Below are 22,261 nucleotides of genomic sequence, written 5' to 3'. Positions count from 1 at the left end.
AGGGAGCATTAGAGAGAACCAGAGGGAAGTTAGACTGGTTGTTTGGACGTGTTAGTTTGAAGTGAAGAGGCTGCAGTCGGGTGGACTGTCTCCCTGACACACATACAAACACACATACATCCAACCCCACACACAACCTCTCCCCCTCGCTCCTCCAATGGCCCTGTCGGTGTGCCAGGGCGGGTGATTACCGACGCTCTCCCCCAATTATGGGCTGATTATTCCGCCGCGCTCTAATTGACTGGGGAGATATGCAAATGGCTGTCATTTGGGATGATAAAGGATGCGGGTGCTGGATGCCCCCTGCATTATTTAGCCTCGGCTGTACGCAGCGTGAAGGATGTGGCGTGCGCTTTAATTGCTGAGGAGAGAGAGGTTAAGCTGAACGAGCAGCTGAATTAGAAATGAGGAATTTGGGCCCTTTATTTATTTCTTTATTTTGCTCCTCTGCTTCCATCTCTCTCTCTCTCTCTCACACACACACACACATATACACTCTATGTCATGCGTCATTTTTTTCTGTTCTCTCTTGGGTGAGTGGAGAGGTGAGGAGGGGGTGGGTGGATGGCAGGATGTCATGCTGGAATGCCATAAATAAAAACATTAGTGGAACCAATACGTGCAGAACAAATAGAGTGAGTGAGTGTGTGTGTGTGTGTGTGTGTGTGTTGGTATAAGGGGAGGCGATAAGTGGTCTGCTTGTGCATTAAAAACTAAAGTGTGAAGAACCTTTGCAGACTAATGAAAAAAAAAACAGTTTCAACCACAATAAGCAGGCTGGGCCTGTCTCCTCTGCCTCTGTAAAGCTGCCATTTTAAATGAAAGCAAGTTTAAAAACACACTTCTAAGCGGAATACCAATGACCTAACTCACCATGTGAGAGGTCAGACTCGTGGGCGTGTGGAGATAGACTTTGTGCCATCTTTGACTTCAGTACGTGGCCACACAAACAGGACCAACATCCATGTTTTTTTACCAACTTAAAAGATGATGTTGGCTGTTTGAGACACTTTACTGTCACTGTTGTTGGTACAGAAAATAGTAAGGGGGCATTGAGTGAATAGAGCCTACTTGCTAAGTACTCCTAGCTGCTACAGCTTGGGATATTATCGGGGGAATCGGAGTGAAACTCAACACTAATCCCTCCGGTCTGGAGACAAGCAGCGCCAGATTTGGGTGTCTTTAAGAGCTTAGGGGTAATAGGGCCTCAAATGTCCCTTTCAATGTGGCCTGCCCCATATCTCCACATTATGAGAGGCTTAAGAGCCGGGGCAGTTATCACTCAGTGAGCCCCATATCTTACAACAAGCAATAATTGCTAATGCAGTGGAGTTACTGTTAGCATTATCACCAGATTTAGTGAATCTATTGGAATCCGCAGTTAGGTGTCCACACGACTGACTCGCCTAACTCCAGGACAGTTTTTTTTTTCCCCAGCTCGGTGCTGGTGGTGAAAAACAGAGAGAGCTTTCTTTTCCTCTTATCGAGATGTGGCGGTATTATCAAGAGATTGTCGGGGCTTTGTGAAGTGTGCAGAAGCAGAATTGAAAAGAAAAGCACAATTGCTTTTCATAGCAGCTGTGGTTCTCCTCTGCACAACTTTGGGAAGCCCTGAACTGTTTGTTCTTTGGCTGCTTTTATTCCAGATAACAAAAACCGAGAGGAAGCAAAAAGACTGCCTTCAGTGATTTAGCCTTCCAAATAGTATCCAGTGTTTTTCAAATCACAAAATAGTTCCCCTGTAATCATGAACTGCGGTTTGTCAAAACCAGCATTTTGCTCACTAATATAGTGTTATTTTCTTTGAACACTTTCTCTGCGTAGCAACAGTTTTTTAAAACATTTATGCTTACACTGTGTCTGTATAGGAGGCGTAGCGTTAATAGCATGATAGCAGAGCAGCAGCGGCATCCTTGTTGCGTCATGTGTACACAGGATGCATTCAGAGATGAGTTGTAGGTCACGATGTTGTGTAATGTAACCTCACCTACTGAAACATGCAATAATATCCTTAATATTGTCTTGTGTTGAGTTACACTGTTGATATGTCCTCACTGTTGCCATTGCAGGGTCTCTGTTGGGGTTGGGCTGATAGACAATGACAGACATCACAATGTTGAGCCAGCATCGTGACAGTCCTACTCACTATGTAACAGTGAGTTGTTGGCTAGGACAGGGAGACACTGTTCCACCTGTGGCAGTCTTGGGCAGACTTAAGTGAGAGACAATTGAAAACTTTAGACCCAACGACGGGTCTTAAATCTTGTTGCACAGGATGACAATGGGTCGGCATGCTAGCATATTTGAGTGCTATCCTAAAGCCCAGTTGGGGTTTTGGCGAGCCTGGGGCATGCCAATCATCTCCCCATGGTTTGCAGAGTGCCCTTGCCTGTTTGTGGAGTCTCTCTGCCTCGTGCCTCCTCTCCTCACTGAAGATTTCACTCAGAGACCCTCAGGAGGTGTCAGAGACTCTACTCGAGAACTCTTATCTCCACACGCATTGGCTCATACATTTACATTTCCCAGCTTGCACACAAACACACACATTATCTAGCAAAGACATACCCCCATTAAGGCATGTTTCCACATTCCTACATGCAATTATTAAAGTAGTTGTCTGGATGTACACTACTGTGTATTAGCAAGCACATTTTGATTAGCATTTTATAGTGTAGCGCTTAAATCGTCATATTTCTGTCAATTCTCATCATCATCACCAATTATCATCATCATTCCAGCCTTGCTAGACATTCCAGCTGATTGACATAAAAAAAAGGAAATGATGGTGTTAAATCTCCCTCCACTAAGTCTCTCTCTCCTTCTCATTTCTCTTCTTCTTTCTGTACTTAATAGCACTTAGCGAAGGGTATTACAGTTGGTGCTCTACATGGGGCATCGCATTAAAAACCTTCTTTCACACATAGACACCGCACACACACGTTCAGCAGTCCATTTGGATTCATTTGCATGGCATTTCATTTGGATTTTGCCTCAATCGACGGTTTGGTGGGGAGGATAAAAAAAAAAACATCTTTGTGTAATAGCATTTCCTCTTAGTCTCCAGTGCACCATAACGATAGAAAGCACAGCGGCCGGAGCCGATAAATGAATGCAGTGCTGCCATGAACAGACCTGTCCCTCAGGCCTACAAACGATAGCTGTTTGAGTTAATTACAGTTTACATCATCATATTTACCCAGAGAAGAGAAACAGAGATTAAAACTCGCCTCTGAGCCCACTGAGGTGTTATTTCTGTATATACCGTACCACAGTGAAGTAGAGAACAATTGTCCTTGTGTGTAACATTATAATGGATCTTATACTTGACCCGTGAAAACACAGGTGCTATATGGATAACTATACGCATCGATACCATATGAAAGTGTACGTATAAAAATAGCATTAAAGGATTGGTTTAAGTTTGTCTTAAAGCAATACTGACCTGCTATATGCACACTGAAAGAGGTTTTGGTCTGCTTAAATATGAATTCTAACGTTCAGCCGAAGCTAAAATGAGGCTTCAGCAGTTGGATTTAGTCATATCAAGTGGGTATCTTCTAAAGTTACCGTCTTTTTGTTACAAAATTCCCTCTTTGTGTTTCCCCCGATATTGTTTCCCAGCTGAGTTGCAGCAGAGAGATAGCAACACAAAGATGAAGTTTTGTACTGAAAAGACAGTAAAATTTGAAAATAGCCACTTGATTCGAACACAGGCTTACACTGGGAACACATTTAGAGGGGATCTTTTCATGGCCAGTATGGAGAGGAGGAACAATCACAACAACCAGTAACTCTTTCAGTGTTCTTATGGTTATGTCAGTGTTGTTAAACAGATTTGAAAAAAGGTCAACCCATTTTTTTTACATATTATATATAAATTCATACAGCACATGTATTTTGTAAATTACTACAGGCCGCCTACACAGACCCCTGATGTTCGCACCAGGGAAATAAAACAAACAGAATGCCGGCACTCACAGAAAATTTGTCTTCTTGTTTATTATGGGCACGAGCGCGTTTCAACAAGAATCAACAAGAAGTAGAAGTAGGCCTTCCTTGTTCCATCCATTTTGCAATAAGACTGCAGGATGTTCAAGTTTCAGAACATCCCGCAGTTCTCTTTTTCATTAGTCTCTGAATCCTGCCTCTTGGGTTAGCTTGGAGTAATGCAGCATGTACGTATACTGATCAACAAGGAATCACCCATTAACGTGTCTGATGTTCTCACTTACCTCTAGTAGCATCTAGTCATGCAGATAATTTTGGCTTTGTTTGCCCAGTTTCTAAGATGTCTGTCTCTGCAATTTCTGCAGCCATCCCAAATACAGTGGAAGTGAATCTGTGGTGCCAATGCCATTTAAAAACAACAGAAACATGCATTGTCCAGAAACAGAAATAGGACTGTCCATAATAATACTGACACTATTTGAAAGAAGTTGGTATTACATTTTTTAAATTATCATTTTTGTCATTACTGTGAGCGCCACAAACAAATTCCATTCACCTCCATCTAAGTTAGAAATCTCAGAGACTCAGATGAATAACATCAAAACTATCTGCACGAATAGATCATATGGCTGAACTGGCACTTTAAGCCATATATGTATATACAATTATACATTCTGAATTTTGGTTCTGTGCAGTTTTGAGCCATAAGGGAGGTTGTTTTTGAGTGCTCAGTGTTCAATTGCTGTGTTTGAGTTGTGTTTCAGGCTCTAGTTAGCTGGCTAGCCATCTGGTGCAGAGCCCTCAGCCATACAATCCCTCTGACTGGGGCAGGCAGAGAGAGACAGAAAAATAGATACTCGATGTGAGACTCTGTGTGTCTGTGTGTCTGTGTGTGTGTGTGTGAGAGAGAGAGAGATAGAAGTAGTTAGTTTCTCCTGTCGCTCTCCTTTCCTGTAGCCCACAGGAAGCAGCAGCCATTGGCTCCTCCCTGTCTAGACAGAACCACTTTCGCACACACTCTCTCTCTCACACAGTCACACACAAGCCTGGTGCCTTCTACCATTGCAACTTTGATTAATTCCCTGTGTGTGGTGAGAGGAGACAACATCAGCACCATGGTCAGTGGAAAAAGGGCCCACAGTCTGCTGGATGTGACAGCTCCCTGCTTCACACTGATGCCTTATACCCTGCTGGGGTATAAAAAAAAAAGTGTGTGTGTGAGAAGAGTGAGAGCCGGTCAGTAGTATGAGTGAGGGATGGGGAGTGTGTTTGAGTGTATGTGTGTAGCTTCATCTGTCCCCTCAGCCGCATCAGTGCTCAAGCATGTCTCGCTGTGACAGGCCAGCAGCCTGACAGGCACACACACAAACAGAGGCACACTACACGAGTGAGTGCAGGCAGGCGCCAACACCAGCGAGGTGAAGGGTCGCGAGCGAGTGCCTCTCCAATGTTGTGTGAAATGTGTAGATGCCAGTCTCGGCCCATTATGTAGGTATATGCGACTCTGTGTGTGTGTGTGTGTGTGTGTGTGTGTGTGTTTGTGTGTGTGTGGGTGGGGGGCATCTCAAAGTAACTGGTTATTATCACCTCAATATTTTTCTTATTATGACAATTACATGCTCTAGGAGCGAATTAAGCAATACAGGACGCCAAGCGGGAGTGGTTGACAGCTATTTGGAGACTCAATGCACAGAGCAATTTGCAGCACAGAGCCAAACAAATTGGATTTGGGCCACTTTGGATTGGGGCCCCAGATTGTTGGGCGTTTGGATCCTCCGACCGCATGTCTGCCTTGCTGACTGGCTGGCTGACTGGCTTCGATTCTTTACACATGACTATGAAGCAGACACTTAGCCAGGTAACACAATGCTCTGTGGCCCATGACGAGGATTAAGTGTACACGTGGAGGAACTGTGTATGTGTTGATAAATGCATTATACTGAGTGTGCATTGTGAAATTACTTTTTTTACAGTAGTTTTCAGCAACCATAACTGTGGGTTTATTGGGTATTTACAATTGACATTTTTATAGTATACGGGTGTCAAGCTTTCCCACCCTTTCATGTTATTTCAGTGCTGCTACTTTTTTGGTCTTAGGCCACACAGCTGTGCTCAAGTGTGTGTATAATCCAAATGAGCCTAACAGCCTCTAAACGAATTACTGGTACACATTTTCCCACCCCTAAACTGCCACTGGAAAAGCTGGCAACAGCACCCAATTAGGTGAAATGCAATTATTCCCATCCATTCACACAATTAGCCTGTGGGTTAACAACCTAGCTGTACATCCGGCTAGCTAGTTTTGGAAAAGCCGTCGCCATGGTTACAGCGGCTCTCATGGTAACCCCGCCACGTCAAATGGCAGGCTCCCAGGGCAGCCAGTCAGTCGAAAATAACATTCAGCCCCATTGGTGGAGGCAGCGCATTGCATCACTCAGCTCAGAATACTGGGTGACTTGATTGGCTGAGACAGGGAGTGGTACCACGGGCGAGGAAGCGAGAGAGGAAGAGAGAGGAAAGCCAGTGCCCCATGTGCTCAGTCGAGCGAGGGTAGATAATGCCAGGCGACAGACTGGCAGGCTGGCAGAGCGGGTGGGCACTCACAGTAGCATGATGGAAAACAAAGGCTTTGTGTGTCAGTGCCGATATTGCATTAACCAAAACAAGCAGCCAGCAGACTGACTGCCACGCTGACTTGGTTGTCTGTTCCACAGGCTAAGCCATGCATGGATAGAAAGAGATTGGGGACGCCTGTCTCCTTTTTTTATATGGAATAACATGGTGGTAAGCTAATGAGAAAAAGTACAGTGTTTGCCACTGTTGACACTGAATTGACTGTGAGCAACATACATTCAAAACAAATGCCATTTCTTGTCACAAACAATGCACTCAAGACATGCAAGGTTTGGCAGGCATTTCTAGCATTTATTCAAGTGTTTTAGTATGTTTAGATTGGAACTTTTTGCAACTATTTGTTATCTTATCATTTAACTTTTTCCTGAAGAAATTAAATCTTTCATGTGTTGTGGGGGCCCCGTAAGGCAGGGTGATGCTGCTCTCATTGTAGCTCTTAAGAGTCTCTAAGCTCTAGGTAACGCACAGACAGATCGGCACATATCAGTCTGTGGTGACAGTAATGGTTGCACAAGACTCAGGTGGGACAGACGTGGAGGGTCAACAGGCCTGGTATAGGCAGGTAGGATCAGCTGGCATACACCCACAACTCTTCCCCTTCCTCCCTAAGCGGGGCACAAGCCAGGCCCCCGGGGTCACTTATAGGTGACTTCTCCCATATTCAGCTACAGCTGGGGCACAGCCACTAGTCTGTAAATGTGTGTGTGTGTGTGTGTGTGTGTGTGTGTGTGTGATGTGTAGTTAGGGAGCAGCCATCACATTGCATCACATCACATCTGGTCTTCTCTTTACTTTTCTCTACCACTGTCTCTCTTCCATCTTTTAGTGGCTTCTTACTACCTCCTGCGCACCCCACTTTTATACAGCCAGTATTCTGTCAGCAGTATTGGTGGGGATTCCCTGGAATCAATTCAGGAGGGGGAGTACCTACTAAGCACACACACAAACAGCGAGTTTCTCTGCTCACCACAGGGAATAAAAACTGTAATATGAACTCACCCTTGGTCTGATTGAAAGCCCATTACAATTCATTTTCACCACAGCGGCCAGTGTACAGTAGTGTCTTTTTACATGGGTAATGTTGTTGTTCCTCTGCCATATTCACCATAACTGCAAAGAGTTTGTCTCAGTGATTACAGTCAGTCACAGAAAAGTCAAACACTTTTAGTGCATGTGCAGAGTAAACTTTTAAAGTGTAGTGCTTTATGAAAGCATCGGAAATATGTTGCATCTTTGCGTCATGTGTTTCACTTCTTCTTTTTATGTTTTCAAGAGGCTTTTATAAATTGTATGATCTGGTATTTCAGCCAAACAGCCATATTTCAAATATGTATGTAATATGTATGTGTAATAGTATCATGACATAATATGTACCAGGAAATTGTTGTCTTTGTTTGAGCTCACATTTAAATGTGCCTCCTGCTGCATGTCACTTCTCACCAAATGCTTGGGTGAGCTTCAAAAATACTCACTGTAAGTCCTTTCTTCTGTTCCAGGATCTGTCCGGCTCGATTGATGACCTCCCCACTGGGACGGAGGCTGGTCTGGGCTCAGCCGTCAGCGCCGGCGGCTCCTCCAGCAGCAACAGCAGTAGCCAAGGGGAGCAGGGAGGGGCCAGCAACCAGGGACAGTCCCCCTTCTCTCCTCACGCATCCCCCCACCTCCCCAGCCACAGGAGCGGGCCCTCTCCCTCCCCTGTGGGCTCGCCTGCAGGCTCCACTCAGTCCCAGCAGTCGCGATCAGGCTCTGGACCCATCTCTCCTGCCAGCGGACCCTCTGCCAACACCAACGCACCAGGTAAGGGTTGCCACTAGAGCCTGAAAGTATGTGCACATGCATCTTGATAATCTCATTTCATCTTGATGAAAGGCGCAACTTGTTGCATGACAACTTTATTAGTTTAAACTCCACAAACAAACAAGACTATCGCTGACGAGATTTGCCATATGAACCAGACACTACACTGCATTTTACATCATGTACCACCGTGTTAGATTCCCTGGGATATTTGCAAAATTGCTTTACAGCTTAAAGGGAAATTGCTTTGTGCCACCAAACAAGGGGCTGTAGTTTGAAAGCAAATGGGAAAACAATCACAAACATACCACAGTCAGTGATGTCAAATCATGTGTATTACTTTTGACAGATGATGAAAAATAGTTACTGTGACATCACTGATTGGTACGTTGCCAGAAGTTTCAGTTTCCAGTCCCATGTGATTCAGTTTTGACGTGCTATTTGAACATTATGCCCGAAACATCTTTAAAGGTATGATGTGGCCAGAATTTTTGTTTAGTAAGTTCTGACTTTATGTCAAAGCCTATGTTTTGTGTTGCAGACTAGATATCTACCGAAGTCAGCAAGCTGACGAGCTGTCTCATAATACCACTTTGTACCTCAAGAGGTGATAGCCCGATAGTATAGCTCAGGCCTCCTCACTTTAGTTTTAGCTGGGAGTTGTGTGCGAGTATGCTATGTTACACAAACACGCTTTGCTTTTAACCAACCTTGGATTCTTACACCTATTTTCTTCCCATGTTCACTTGGATTAGGGGTTAGAGCAGGGGTCGGCAAGCTATGGGACGTGTGCCAGCGTGGGCACGCAGAGACATTTTAAGTGGCACATGAGAAAGAAAATTCAATCCTACAATATTGACCTATGCCGTTACGTTGTTGGCCCCTCCCAACTTGGACTGATCCTCATTTTTGCTGTAATCTGATTGGCTCAATGGTGCCGATCAAAGGAGTTTACTTTACGTCCGGTTTGTATGACAAGTGCAACAGAGATGGTAAATATGGCAAAAGAAAAGAAGAAAAAAATTTGTTTTTTAGCCTTGTGACTGACTGTACACATGACATGTTGGTAGTTAACAGTATAGTTAGTATTAATATTTAAATAAAAATTGTTGTGGCATTGTTATTGGATATGAACAGAAAAATTAAAAAAGGTTATGAATGTATGAGAAATAAAGATGTTTAGCTAAATACGTTTATTATGCACTCATCTACCAAAATTTTTTGAATTAGAATATCTTAAATGCTTATCACGGCAAATATCGATATATGTGATTCATTTCGATTAAGTCATTACAAAACCACAAACAAGTTACAAAACTTGTAATTAATTAGATACATTTTTTTAATCGCTTGATAGCCCTATTTATCATATGTCTATTATTACCAAGGTCAAACTTCATGTGCATTAACAAACGCTGCTGGCACACTGGATGTCTTCATCTTTGTATATTGACACTTATCACAGAAAAGGCTGCTGACCCCTGGGTTAGAGAATGTAGCATCAATACTGACACGCTGAGTTCTCACCTGTAAGCAGAGAACGTCACACCAGACTCCACTCACAAATGTCTGAATTTAAAGTTCCCTTGTCTTCTGTCAGAGTCCTGTTTGAAGCCACCTCAGTACTGTATTCTCTGTCGTCAAACTGACTTCCGTCAGTCTTGGAGGCTGGGTTCACTCCTGGTCTGGCTGTGTTCACCAGGAGCACCAACATTCCCCTGGTGCTCTAAGCCCGGGAAGTCAGCTAATAGGGCCGCTACTAGCTGTGCAGCTAACTGAGCTAACTAGCTAACAGCAGCTACAGTTAGCTGTAGATAGCAGCAGTTAGTGGTTACTCTGGAGTATGAATTTGACAGGTGGCCAAAATCTTGCAATTCTTACACATTGCACCTTTAAGGCAGTACCATTAGTAAACTTGTTGCTGCTGTGCTACCACAGTTATCACACCTACGTTTCTGCTTGACCTTTCCATTTATTTTTCTATTTAAACACCTAAACCTGATTTCATTTGTTTTTAAATATGTGCATTTAAAGAGGTTTTTAAAAAGGTCATGTAGAAAACTGACCCTAATGCGGAATAGGCATACATGTTTCCACAAATAACAGCATTTAAACGTAGTGTGTTTTGCATTGCAAGGATAGAGCATCACACGTTTCTACTGTATAAACAAACAGGCAAATAAATCAGAACAGGGAAAAGCAGGGTTACTGGAGGGAACCTGTGTTTCTTTGCTTTAATAAGTGTCTTAATTTAATACCCATAATCATTTTGTCCATGTAAAGCTGACCACTGAGACTTTGTATGAGTGAACAGGGTTTGACCTCTTTTTTTAGAGAAGTCCGAATGAACCGCAGGATGAAGTGGCAACACTGGTTTAATAGCATCTCTTTTTTTCTCATCTCCAACTCACCGTATAATCCATCCAGATCAATTTTCATTCTGCCAGTTTGGACAGAGGATGAAGCTGAGTGTACACTGCAGCAGAAGACCACATAATATCAATCCAGCATGTCTAGGCGTTGATGTCTCTGGTCCATTTGAAATCCTAATGCAGACCGCTGAAGAATATTACAGCTTAGTGCAGAGCACTTCATGGAATATGTCTCATTCATTTTCTTCACGCAATTTTTATCCTTGCACTGTAGGGATTTGTTAAGTCTTTGATCACAGTGTTGCAGAAACACGTCCCTACTTTGCTGTGGAATTTTCCACTTCATCTCTCTACTACCTGTGGATCCCACAAGCATTTCCAACATCTATGTCCAGACAATATTTCCTCTCCAATCTGAGTGTTAATGAATTGAGACTGACTGGTAGTGAAGGGCCTCCCATCTGATTTGTTGCCTTATCTAAGATATGGCAGGCCAAACAAGACACCAACAGGATTATCTGACAATACGGTGTGTCTGTCTGTCTCCTGGGGCCATAGCAGACCACATAACCATTTAGATAAACACTGAGCATTATAAATGAGTGTGGGTTTCATTTGCCTCAGACAGGCGTGCGAATGTGTGTGTGCACACTGTTCCCGCCTGGCCTACCCGTCATCCCGCCACCTCTCTGCCCGACTGCACGGCTGACCGGAGCATCAGCATGTCTCAGACCTGTCAGTCACTCTGACGCGGCGGGGCAAAATGTCTTGAGTGAGATCCTGACGCCAGCTCCTCCTCCTCCTCCTCCTCCCCTCCTCGCAGCCGCTTACCAGAGTGATTGACGCTAATGAAAAACTGGGACAGTGGTTTTCCAGGCGCTCGTGCCAAGAATCATGACGACAATCCAGAGTGAGGCGGCAAAGACGAGAAGCGAAACCGATCGCTGGGACGTGATTAATAAGAAAATATTTTAAAATATTCCCTGTGCCAAATAAATGGTGATAAAGCGTGGAGCAGTGAGTAACATCTGGCATGTTTTAGCGGCTGTACAACAATCAGTTTGAATTAGATCAAGGAGCAGCCAGCCTAAGAGAGACACAGGAGAACTAATGTGGTTTGCACACATCTGATTACTAACGCTCCGCTTTCTAACACTTCATCACAAGTTAGGGCACTTTGGTTAATGTTGTCGTTGTAGTTTGGTACAAGTGAGGAGACGAGGGAGCAAGGGAGCTAGCAAGAAACGCTGTGTATTTGTGTGTATGTGTGTGTGTGTGTTGTATCTTCACTTCTGTTACTTCTGCAGCCATAAAAAAAACATGTTCATTATTCAAACCAGTTTGTGTGAACAACAGTGTCCTTTAAATTAACAAAATAAGATAAACATTAATAAGCTAATTAATTAGTGTTTTTCTCTGTAGTAGTTGTGAGCTCCAGTCAAGAAAAAACATATCTTGTGGCTGCATTGCATTCTGGTCCATTAAGGCTGCTGTCAGTGGAGAAATTGGAATCGCATCCTCTTCTATAATGGATTCTGCCCCTCGACTGACTGAAAATCTGTTGAAAACATGGATGTTTTTAAAGTTATTTATCTCCTATTAAAATTGTGAGTTTTATCCACATAAATCCACTGAAAATCCAAAGAAATGCTTGCTGCTGAAGTCTTAAAGTGGGTTATTATTATGTGTATTTTTCCTTTAAAAACAGTACTTTTGGTGTGTGTGTCTACCTGCATGAATGTCTAGCATACTTAATCATGCAAAACGTGGTTTAGAGGTAAAGGGGTATTAAGAAATGACTGTAAATAAAGGAATGTCATCCCAAGCTTTTTAGAACCAATTTTACGTGTGTGTGTGTGTGTGTTGTGTGTGTGTGTTGTGCGTATATGCGTTTGTGTGTTAGTCTGACACCGGTCAGCCCCACTCGGTGGAATGATGCGACATGTCACACGGCTGAGCACTCACGGGACACACGTTACCCTTGACAGCGGTCAGAGGAGAGCAATTTCATCATGTCACCCTTTCACCTGGCTGTCACACACACACACACACACACACACACACACACACACACACACCAAAGAATACCACAGAAGGCAGGTAAAGCACACATAACAGCCCATGAGCACATAAAAAGTAAAAACATTTTATTTTTATGATTTCATGTGAAACATATATGGGCACACATATAAATCACATATATAAGTTCTTTTGCTTAGAGTCACAGTGATGTCTGTGTGTGTGTGTGTGTGTGTGTGTGTGTGTGTGTGTGTGTGTGTGTGCGCGCGCTAGAAAGAACAGAGTGAGAGTGAGGGGGAGACTGACAGATTGCCAGCCTATCATACACCCATACACTTGCACAAATCTATCTTGTCGGAGCTCCACGGCATGCCTGTGATTCCCTCGTCTCTTCACTTCTCCTCTTCTTTCTCCCTGCTCTCTTTCTCTCTCTCTCTCTTCCGTCTCTCCATGAAGCAAATCCAATACACTGTAACATTATCCGGGCCTCGCCTTGCTATTTGGATTCTCTCCCGGAGCCAAAAAGGCACACACAGGGCCAAATTGATTTTCCTGTTGCGCTAGATTTGTGACAGTCGAGCAGAAATCACATTGCTCAACTGCCAACCTCCCCCTCCTCTGCCTCCACCTTGTATGCGCACACACACACACACACACACACACACACACACACACACACAGACAACTGTCTCTCATACACACACACACACACACACACACACACACCTCCTTCCTCCCAGTGTCTCTGAAGCAATTCAGAGTGTCCTCAGAATATTTTTCTCCTTCCATGAGACATCGGGGATGAGGCAAGCAGACATTCGTCTCTCATCGGGATGGATGTGAGGCTGAATGGGACCGCTGGCATTCAAGCTTCCATCACTGACTGTGAGTGGTTGGAGAGAGAGGCTAAGTCATCCAGTCACAGGGCAGAACACAAGGTCCTGAAAATGTTCAGCCTTCAGTCCCTAAGCTAGTGTTGTTGCAGTTGCAGCAGCTGCAGAATCCATCAAATATGCCGATTTGTGTGTGTTTGGCTCCCCGAAACTCTGCATTTCCTGGATATTTCTGGATGTAGATAACACAGTGTTTGCTGTGTGGTTCTGAGAGTGAACATGGGCTGGTTTGACAAGATGTCGCCAGGTTGACAACCTGTCAACATGGCGTCACTTCCTGTCAGCCTTAGTATGGCTGTACCCAAAAATGAGCCGAAGACATATCCATTACCACACTGAACCTGATACATACTAAATCCAACTTCACACAAACAGAGCACAGGAACTCAGTTGTCATCAGCTTGGATCACTGTTGCTGATAGGATGGAGCTGATAAGGTGAAGAGATGTACACACAGCACATGTCTGCTGCTGCGTGAGGTAATATCTAGCTACCAGGAACCCATTATCCTCCAGTGCCACCATATTCAAGAACTGCAACCTACCTGGAGTGTCCAGAAGTACACGGTGCCAAGTGCTCAGACACATGGCCAAGGTTAAGAAGGACCACAACTGAATAAGATTCACAAGTTGAAGCAACAAGATTGGGCAAAGAAATACCTGAAGACAGATTTTTAAAGGTTTTATGGACAGATGAAATGAGAATAACTCAGGGCACCACTCTGACTCAGGCGCCAGCAAGGTGGAGGAGGGGTTCTGATATGGGCTGCTATCATTGAGGATTAGATAGTTGGACTTTTTTGGGTTGAAAATGGACTGAAACTCAACTCCCAAAATACTGCCAGTTTCTAGAAGATACTTTCTTCAACCAGTGGTACAGGAAGAAGTCCTCAGCATTCAAGAAGGCCATGATCCTTATGCAGGACAAAGCTCTATCAGATGCCAAAATAATGACCTGGCCTTCTTCCTCTCCTGACTCCCTTATCAAACGTCAGACTTATAGTCAGGTAAGACAATACACCTCTTAGAACACTATTTGGGAGACTGTGGTTGCTGCTTCAGCAAAAGTTGATCGTAAACAGATCAAAAAAGTGACTCTAGGGATGAACGGGTCATGGCAGTTATTAAAAAACAGGCAGCTATTTTGGCCACTAAATATACTTTTCCTTAGATTAACATTCAGGTTTGAGGTTCAATTACATTTTGGATTGACTGAGAGCATCATGTTTGTTCAACAATATAATGAATCCTAAGGAATACAAATTGCCTAATAATTGTGCACGCAGTGTGCAATATATTAGCTTATTAGGTGAGATAGATTATTAAATAAAACATTGGGATTTGCCATTCATAGATAGCAAGAAGGGTTGGTTGCTCTTATCACTAAAGTGATAGTATTAACTAAACAAATTTTCCCCAATCAAGCTTATTTTGAAATAATTGACTATTTAACCACTTAGAAAATAAGTAGTACCATGGCAATGTGTGTGTTTGTTTTAGACTGGAAGGCTGTAACAGAGACAAAGTAAACTAGATTTGGACTCTCTGTATTTAAGCCTGTTTTCAGATCTAGCCCGTACACAGAGCCCATCTCTCTGTGTGTGCCTGTGGATACACATTTGTGTCTGCGTGCCTGCCTTGCTTTGAGGGCCAAACTGCAGCACTTTTCCACATTGTGCAGCCACTAATTGACACAGAGCACATCCACACTCCTCCATGGCCCAGCTCGCTCTGTCTGCTGCAGAAAATCACAAATACTCATCTCTACTATTTTTCTCTCTCTCTTTCTCTCCTTCTTCTCTCTCCACCAAGGTCCTCTGAGGTCCAGTTAACAGTGCCTGCCCCCCCCCCCACCCCCGCCTCTCTCCTCTCCTCCCTCCTCCATCTCTCCTCACCCCTCCAAGTTTTTATTTTCCTTTAAAGAGGTGATTGGAGCTCGCGGGCGACTTTAAACTGCATATCTGTGCTTCGCTTCAAGTGCTTCCAGGGACCAGAAAAGGACAGAGAGGTCAGGGCGAGTGGAGGAGGGAGAGGGGAAGGAGGGATAGATAGAGGGTGGGAGACAGAGAGGGTGAGAAGGCCAGGCCTGTCCAGTTAGTTAGCTTAAGGGTCCTTCCCAATGAATCTCCTCCAACCCGCTTTACATCCGCTCTTCTCCTTTACATCGTCCCCTAGCCTAGCCTGCGGATTGCATTCAGTTTTTCATTACAGAAAACATGTTTCTCTCTCTAATTATGATTATTATGATAATGAGAACCACAGATGGAAAACAGATGGTCTTTTTCCACACTGAGATCAAAGGTCAAACACAGAAGCCTGGAAGGAATGAGAGTGATGACCTCAGATCAGGACTGCATGCACAAAGGTGGTCATCAGTAAACGACTTCCTGACAAGAGAGAAAAACAAGTTTACCAGCTGCAAATATGGACCAGAAAAGACGCTGTAGGGATGTTCAACCAAAACTTATATTTTTCCTCTGTTAGTGGTGAAAGTTATTACAAGAAAGCAGTGGAAAAGGGTGGGGGGAGTTTGTATGCGAGTGTGTTTTCTAGTCACACCACTCCCTAAGAGGCTGCGTGGTGGGAACACTGCCTCTGGCTGTCCCTGTCCCTCTCTCTTTCTCTCATTATTTTTATCGTGCTCGCTTTCGCTTATGTTCCCTCTTGTGTCTCACGTTCCCTCATCCCCACCCTTTCCTCCCCATCGCTGTTTGTCTCTGCTGCTTTTCTTCGCTCAGAGCGTTGCTGCGGTACAGGCCTCCCACAGAGGAACAAGGCTGAATTTTCCATCCACATTTCTGCCTCTGTTCCTCCCTCTTATTTCTCCTCATCTCTCCTCCAGCTCTCCACTTCTGTCCTTTTTTTTTCTCCCTCCTTCATCCCCATCCACACATCAACCCCCACTCCCACAGGCTTCTGTCTTTCCTCGTCCTGATGGCTGCTTGCGTTCGAAGTGAAACAGCAAAATGCCCTCCCCGCAGGCATTATATTCACAAAGCACACCGTCGGCCCATAAAAAAAAGAAGAAAATATGGCACGGGCTTGCTGCGTTAGCCGTTTAGAGAAATCCCATTCTAACACTGTCCGACTGGAAAACCCTAACCAAACCCTAACAGTGAGCAATTATTTTCCCTCCCCAACACCTATTTTCTTGCTTTCTCTCACTCCTTCGCTCTCTCCCCCGCATTCCCCTCACTGTTTTTTAGCTTAAGCTGCAGTTTTGCTTTACTTACAGTTGCTACTCAGCATTGGAAGTAATGAGGATCTTGGGAGAGCGCTCGTTTTGCGAGCCACTGCAGGCCCGTGCTCGTACCCTACAGGGAGAGTTAACTGGCATTAGCCCCCGGCTTGGAGAGGCATTGACTCGCACCCATTGAGATCTAAACCACCATTATTGGAGCCCGCTGTTTATCTGCCTCTTTCCCCTAAAGACACGGCAAGTAGGGGATATTACCTTGGTGTGTGTGTGTTTGTTGGATTGGTGGAGGTGTGTGTGCATTTACAGCCTAAGGGTTGTATTAAGAGATGGTGCTGAAGCAGCCCTTTCACTGTATTCTACACCAGTCTATTAGCGCTCACGCCGTTACCTCACTTTAGCAAAAATGGCCCCTGCTGCTCCAGGGGGTCTGTATTTGTGAGAAACAGTTAGGGAGTGTATGTGTGTGTGTGTGTGTGTGTGTATAGTGCAGGCAACGCTCTGTCTTGGTGTACACATATATCCGTACACCCTTGCAAGCATGTACACTCATGTCTGCCAATGCACACCCGTACCTTCCTTTCATCTGCAGTTAATAAAAGTCTTTTCATTGACTGTCAGGTTGACTTTTCTTCATTGGCATTACACACACACACACACACACACACACACACAGTAGCTTCTAAGCTTAATATTACCAGGGCCCTGAAACAAAACAGAAATATGGCCACAAGTACTCTCCCTCGGCTTTGAACTTCCCCAGCATTTGCGTTTGAAACCCTGATGAAAAAAAGCTTCAAAGACCACACTCCCTCTCTTCAAAGGAGACTCAGGGTTGCCTCGACAGTCCTTGCGGAAGAGAAATTTAAAATGTGTCTTGGGTTTTTAGCGAGGAGCATTATCTCCAAAAACGCAATGAACTCCCATTACTTTTGGCACTGCTGCCTTGTATCATGAGGAAAGAGTAGAAAATGGATGTGCTCGCTAAGTGCGTTTTTACAAAGAGGAAATAACAGTTATTTGACTCTTCAGCTGCATTCCAAAAGAGCATCCTCGTTCTAGATATTGTCCTGTTTGCTCTTGGTCTTCATGCAGCAGGTCCCTGTTCATCTTTAGCCTATTCAATTGAATTTAATTCAATTTTATTTATATATTGCACAAATTCATAACACAAGTTTTCTCATTGTATTTTTCATATAGAGCAGCCCTAGACCTTAATCTTTGTTACATTATTTACAGAGACCCAACAATCCCCGCAATGAGCTAGCAAATGGCAGCAATGGCAAGGAAAAATTCCTTTTTAACATGTCGAAACCTTCAGCAGAATCTAGACTGAGGGTGAGCGGCCAACTGCCTCGACCGAAGGTCAGTGTTAAGAACAAACATTTGCACAGGTACGCTCTCATGATTGAGTCGTGTTTGAAGACCTGCCCCCAAAACCACAGATTATTCAGGTACTGCATTTGATTCTTTGAGAAGAAAAACACAACAACACAAGTTAGAAAGTACACAGTTAATTAAAAATAAAAGCACCTTGCTTCCTAAACGCTGTTCCCATTAAAACTGTGTATCAGGGATTTTTTTAATGCACTCATTTTGTGTGTTTGTGTATGTTTATATTGTTTGTGTATATGTTTGTGCTCAGCTGGGTGCTTCTGGAAGTGTAAATTACAGACAGTGAAGTGAAGTGCCACATGTGCTAATTGTGATATAGAGCACCTATGGGAACCCTAGCACACACAAAGAGATCCAAACACTGAAACAAAGACACAGTCAAACGCATACACATGACAACATACCTAGTAAAAGTCTAAAAGGCACAAAAAGGGGCGCAAAGTGTGATCACAAATATTTAAACAAAGTCCCTGCTACACTTTAAAAGCACTCAAACTTACAGAAAATATCCAAAAACTTAAACAGATCAAATGTAGACAAACATAATTTCTTTTTTTTTTATTTACAAAAAGAAACACTCAAAAATGCACATATACTTGCATGCATGTACACAGAATATTACATATTGTGCATAGTTACAGCCAGACTAACTTACAAATGGATCAACACCTATATTTAATCAGCCACCATTCAAAAGGAGATGACCTGGATGGTGGAAGGTTTTCCTTACTATTTATTTGTTATTTTTTGTTTTTGTTATTTTTATTCATAGCCAGCTAGTTTTTTTTTCCTGTGGACAGGGAAAGATCTACAGTCAGCCTCCTGCTGACATTTAGCTCTCCCCTTTCTCTCTCTCAGCGGTATGCGGAGAAGAACTGCACGTCAAAGATTCAGCATATGAATTATTAATGGTACGGATTAAACGTGCCAGGACTTACTGTGGAGTTTGTTTTATTTGGACGTAATTATTTAATGGCACCTTGTTAAAAATGATCGTGAGGACAGGAGAGGAGAGAGAAAGGGAAGGGGAGAAAATTTGAGGAGAGGTTTTGTTTGGACAGTAATTGGTAGTGAAATTATTACAAAGTGCTCCAAGCTTCAGTCGTTCATTGCAGAGAAAGAGGGGTGAGGCCTTGTCAACTCAACTATACTACTACTCCTCGTCTGTTTTTCAATTTCCTCTTTCTCAAAAAGGATCTCTGTTTCTTGTCGTTCATCCTTTTCTCCCTTATTTTCTCTCTCTCTCTCACACACACTCACACATTTGTTTGGCTTTACATTAATCTCATCTCTGGTGACAATTTACATGGGTATGTAGAGAGAGTAGTGGAGCATGGAGGGCACTGTTCCCTATTTGTACGTTCATAGTGGCATGTACTCACACACGCAAACACACACACACACACACACACACACACAGTACAAGCTGCTGCCACCACCACTCTGCCATCCAAACAAACAGAGTCTGACAGCATAGCTGGTGCCTGGCATGCATCCCTGCACACACAAAAACACACACATACACACACAGAGGCCAGCCTTTATCATAGGGTCGACTTCCATACCCCTCCACCCATCTAAACCTGTGCTGCAGCTAAAGCCGTCCCTCTGCTAACAAGTGGCCATGACCCCTCTACTAGAGGCTTTAGGCTCCTTCGAGTCAGACACATAAATGGTACAATGAAGTGTCAATATACACACTGAAGCAGAAAGGAGCACACACACGAGAGTGCACATGCAGATTGGAGGAAGCACTTTTCTACACACTTCTGCACACACATACAGTACATACAGTGATGGAAAGTACCTAAGTAAATTTAATTAAAGTTCTGTACATAGGTATAATTTGAGTTACGTATACTTGAGTATTTCCATTATTACTAACTACTTAATACTGCACTACATTTCAGAGAGAAGTTTTTACGTTTTTGAATGTTTTTGACAGCTACATTACAGTTACAGTTATAGTTACTTTGCAAATTTAGATTCATATAAAAGCATGTGCTCATCTTAGAACACATACTGCTTACTACAGTAACATTACTTACTGTGATCTAACTGGGCATGGATTAGTTCAACATCAAACTAATAAAAATAATACTGTAACCTTGCAGTGGGAGTTTACCAGAGTTTCCAGGATTTTGTGTGAAGCTGTCTCCGGTGTGTCGATCTCTGCACGAGCACACGCTTGGAAAGTTTGTGGTTGCAATCTGAAAATTGCTAAAGTCCACTGAAAACTACAACAATACTACCTTTAATTATAATCCAATTAAAACACACACACACACATATATATATATATATATAAACCTATATTTAATGTAAAAATATGGAATAATGTACACATTATATATATGTGTGTGTGTGTGTGTGTGTGTGTGTGTGTGTGTGTGTGTGTATAATAAACATTAAAAATCAATGGGCCATTATGCATAATGTGTACATTATTCCATATTTTTACATTAAATATAAGTTTATGTCCGGCACCTTGTCACCAAAGCAAATTCCTTGTACGTGTAATTCCTTCTACTTGGCAACTTTGTACACCTTTCCTGCTACTGCTTGAGTAGTTTTACATTTTTTACTTTACATTTTGGCATTGCTACTTTTACTTAAGTAAGGAAAAACTTCTGTCACCACTGTACATACGCACTTATAACAATGTAGCTAGTTTGTAGAGTTTCCTTAGTTTACGCACACTGACGTTTCCCCTTCCCTCCCGCCACATGGTGACAGACTAACTAATCGTGTATTCCCTCTTTGAAGCAGCACCGCTGGATCTATTCATGTGTAAGGCAGGGGGTCTGTATGTGTGTGTGTGTGTGTGTGTGTGTATTGTGTGAATATTTCAGTAGATATCCTATGTGCCTTTGTTTATGTACACTTGTTTGTCCAATTACTTTTACGTCTGTGTGTGTTGTGTGTGTGTGTGTGTGTGTGTGTGTGTGTAGGCGGCCAAGTGTATGGAAATGTTGTTTATGCAGTTTTATGCAAAGCAATTATGTTGACTTAATTGGGTTTGTTTATGTGGAGAGTGTGCCACCTCCAGCCATGTATTAGTGCTACCGTGGACTGACACATCACACACACACACGAACACACACCTGCACACACACTTCTCGAAACAGCACACTTTCTACTGTGTGATTGAATAATGTGAAGTGTTTCCCTTATAATAAGGGCTTTATATTCACTGTGAGTTTTAAGGACAACTTCACTTCATAATTTATCATCCTGAGAAAATTATTACTTTTGGCACATTTCTATAGAGGCAAGCCAAATCATATACCGTAATTGTAAAAATATGTACTGACGATGATCATCACTAAAGGTGTGCAGTTGAACCGTGTCAATATTTCTCATATGTTGCATGTCACTTTATTTAAGCACTGAATCTTTCACGTCATCCACAGCAAAGGACAACCAGTGCAGTTTGAAAACACCAAACCACTTTCCCTGTTGTCTTGCCCTCTCCTCATTGTTTCAGGTCTGAATCCAAAGATAAAAGGTTAATTTGCCATCTCTCTCCTTCCTCTGGGCCAAATCAATCCGCCATCGTCTCCGTCTGCCATTGTCCTAATCAGACCCTCAACTCACTATTGGATTTCAATGGAACAGGCGCAGCCCAAAGACCCACACAAGCGCCTAATCAATAATCCTCAAATGGCTCAGGTTTTCTATAGGGGAACACTCTGGTTTTAATGCTTACTCAAGGAAGTGGCACAGAGATCTATGACTTGATATGTCCTCGTGAAGTTAATTTGTCATTATGCTAATAGTGAATCACAAACAACTTCGTGATAGTGATTGTGCTGATTTCTCAGTGTGTCTGTAACCCCTAAAATCCATCTACTCCAGCTACGGCACATTATGGCTGCGCCGCGGTTGCCGGAGCTAATAGGAGCTAAGACATTATAGTCAATGCTTGTGAGTCCACCAGATACGGCTGCAGCGCGTCCCAGAAGCGGTGAATAGGTAGCAGGTCTATTTTTGATGCAAGCCGCATCA

At 43.3% G+C, this 22,261-nt stretch overlaps 1 protein-coding gene across 1 annotated transcript in view; it reads left to right on the top strand.

Annotated features, from left to right (window-relative positions):
• LOC119910359 (AT-rich interactive domain-containing protein 1B-like) overlaps positions 1–22,261 on the top strand; it is a 173,011-nt gene that overhangs the window by 107,770 nt on the left and 42,980 nt on the right. Inside the window, 1 exon segment of the mRNA XM_038728934.1 lies at positions 8,079–8,379. Coding sequence (XP_038584862.1) covers positions 8,079–8,379 — 301 coding nt within the window.

Source organism: Micropterus salmoides, unplaced genomic scaffold (genome assembly GCF_014851395.1).
Source record: "Micropterus salmoides isolate LMB-PRFRI ecotype aquatic unplaced genomic scaffold, ASM1485139v1 Ms_hic_scaffold_19, whole genome shotgun sequence".
NCBI classification, from domain to species: Eukaryota; Metazoa; Chordata; class Actinopteri; order Centrarchiformes; family Centrarchidae; genus Micropterus; species Micropterus salmoides.
This window is presented reverse-complemented; position numbering and strand designations above follow the sequence as displayed.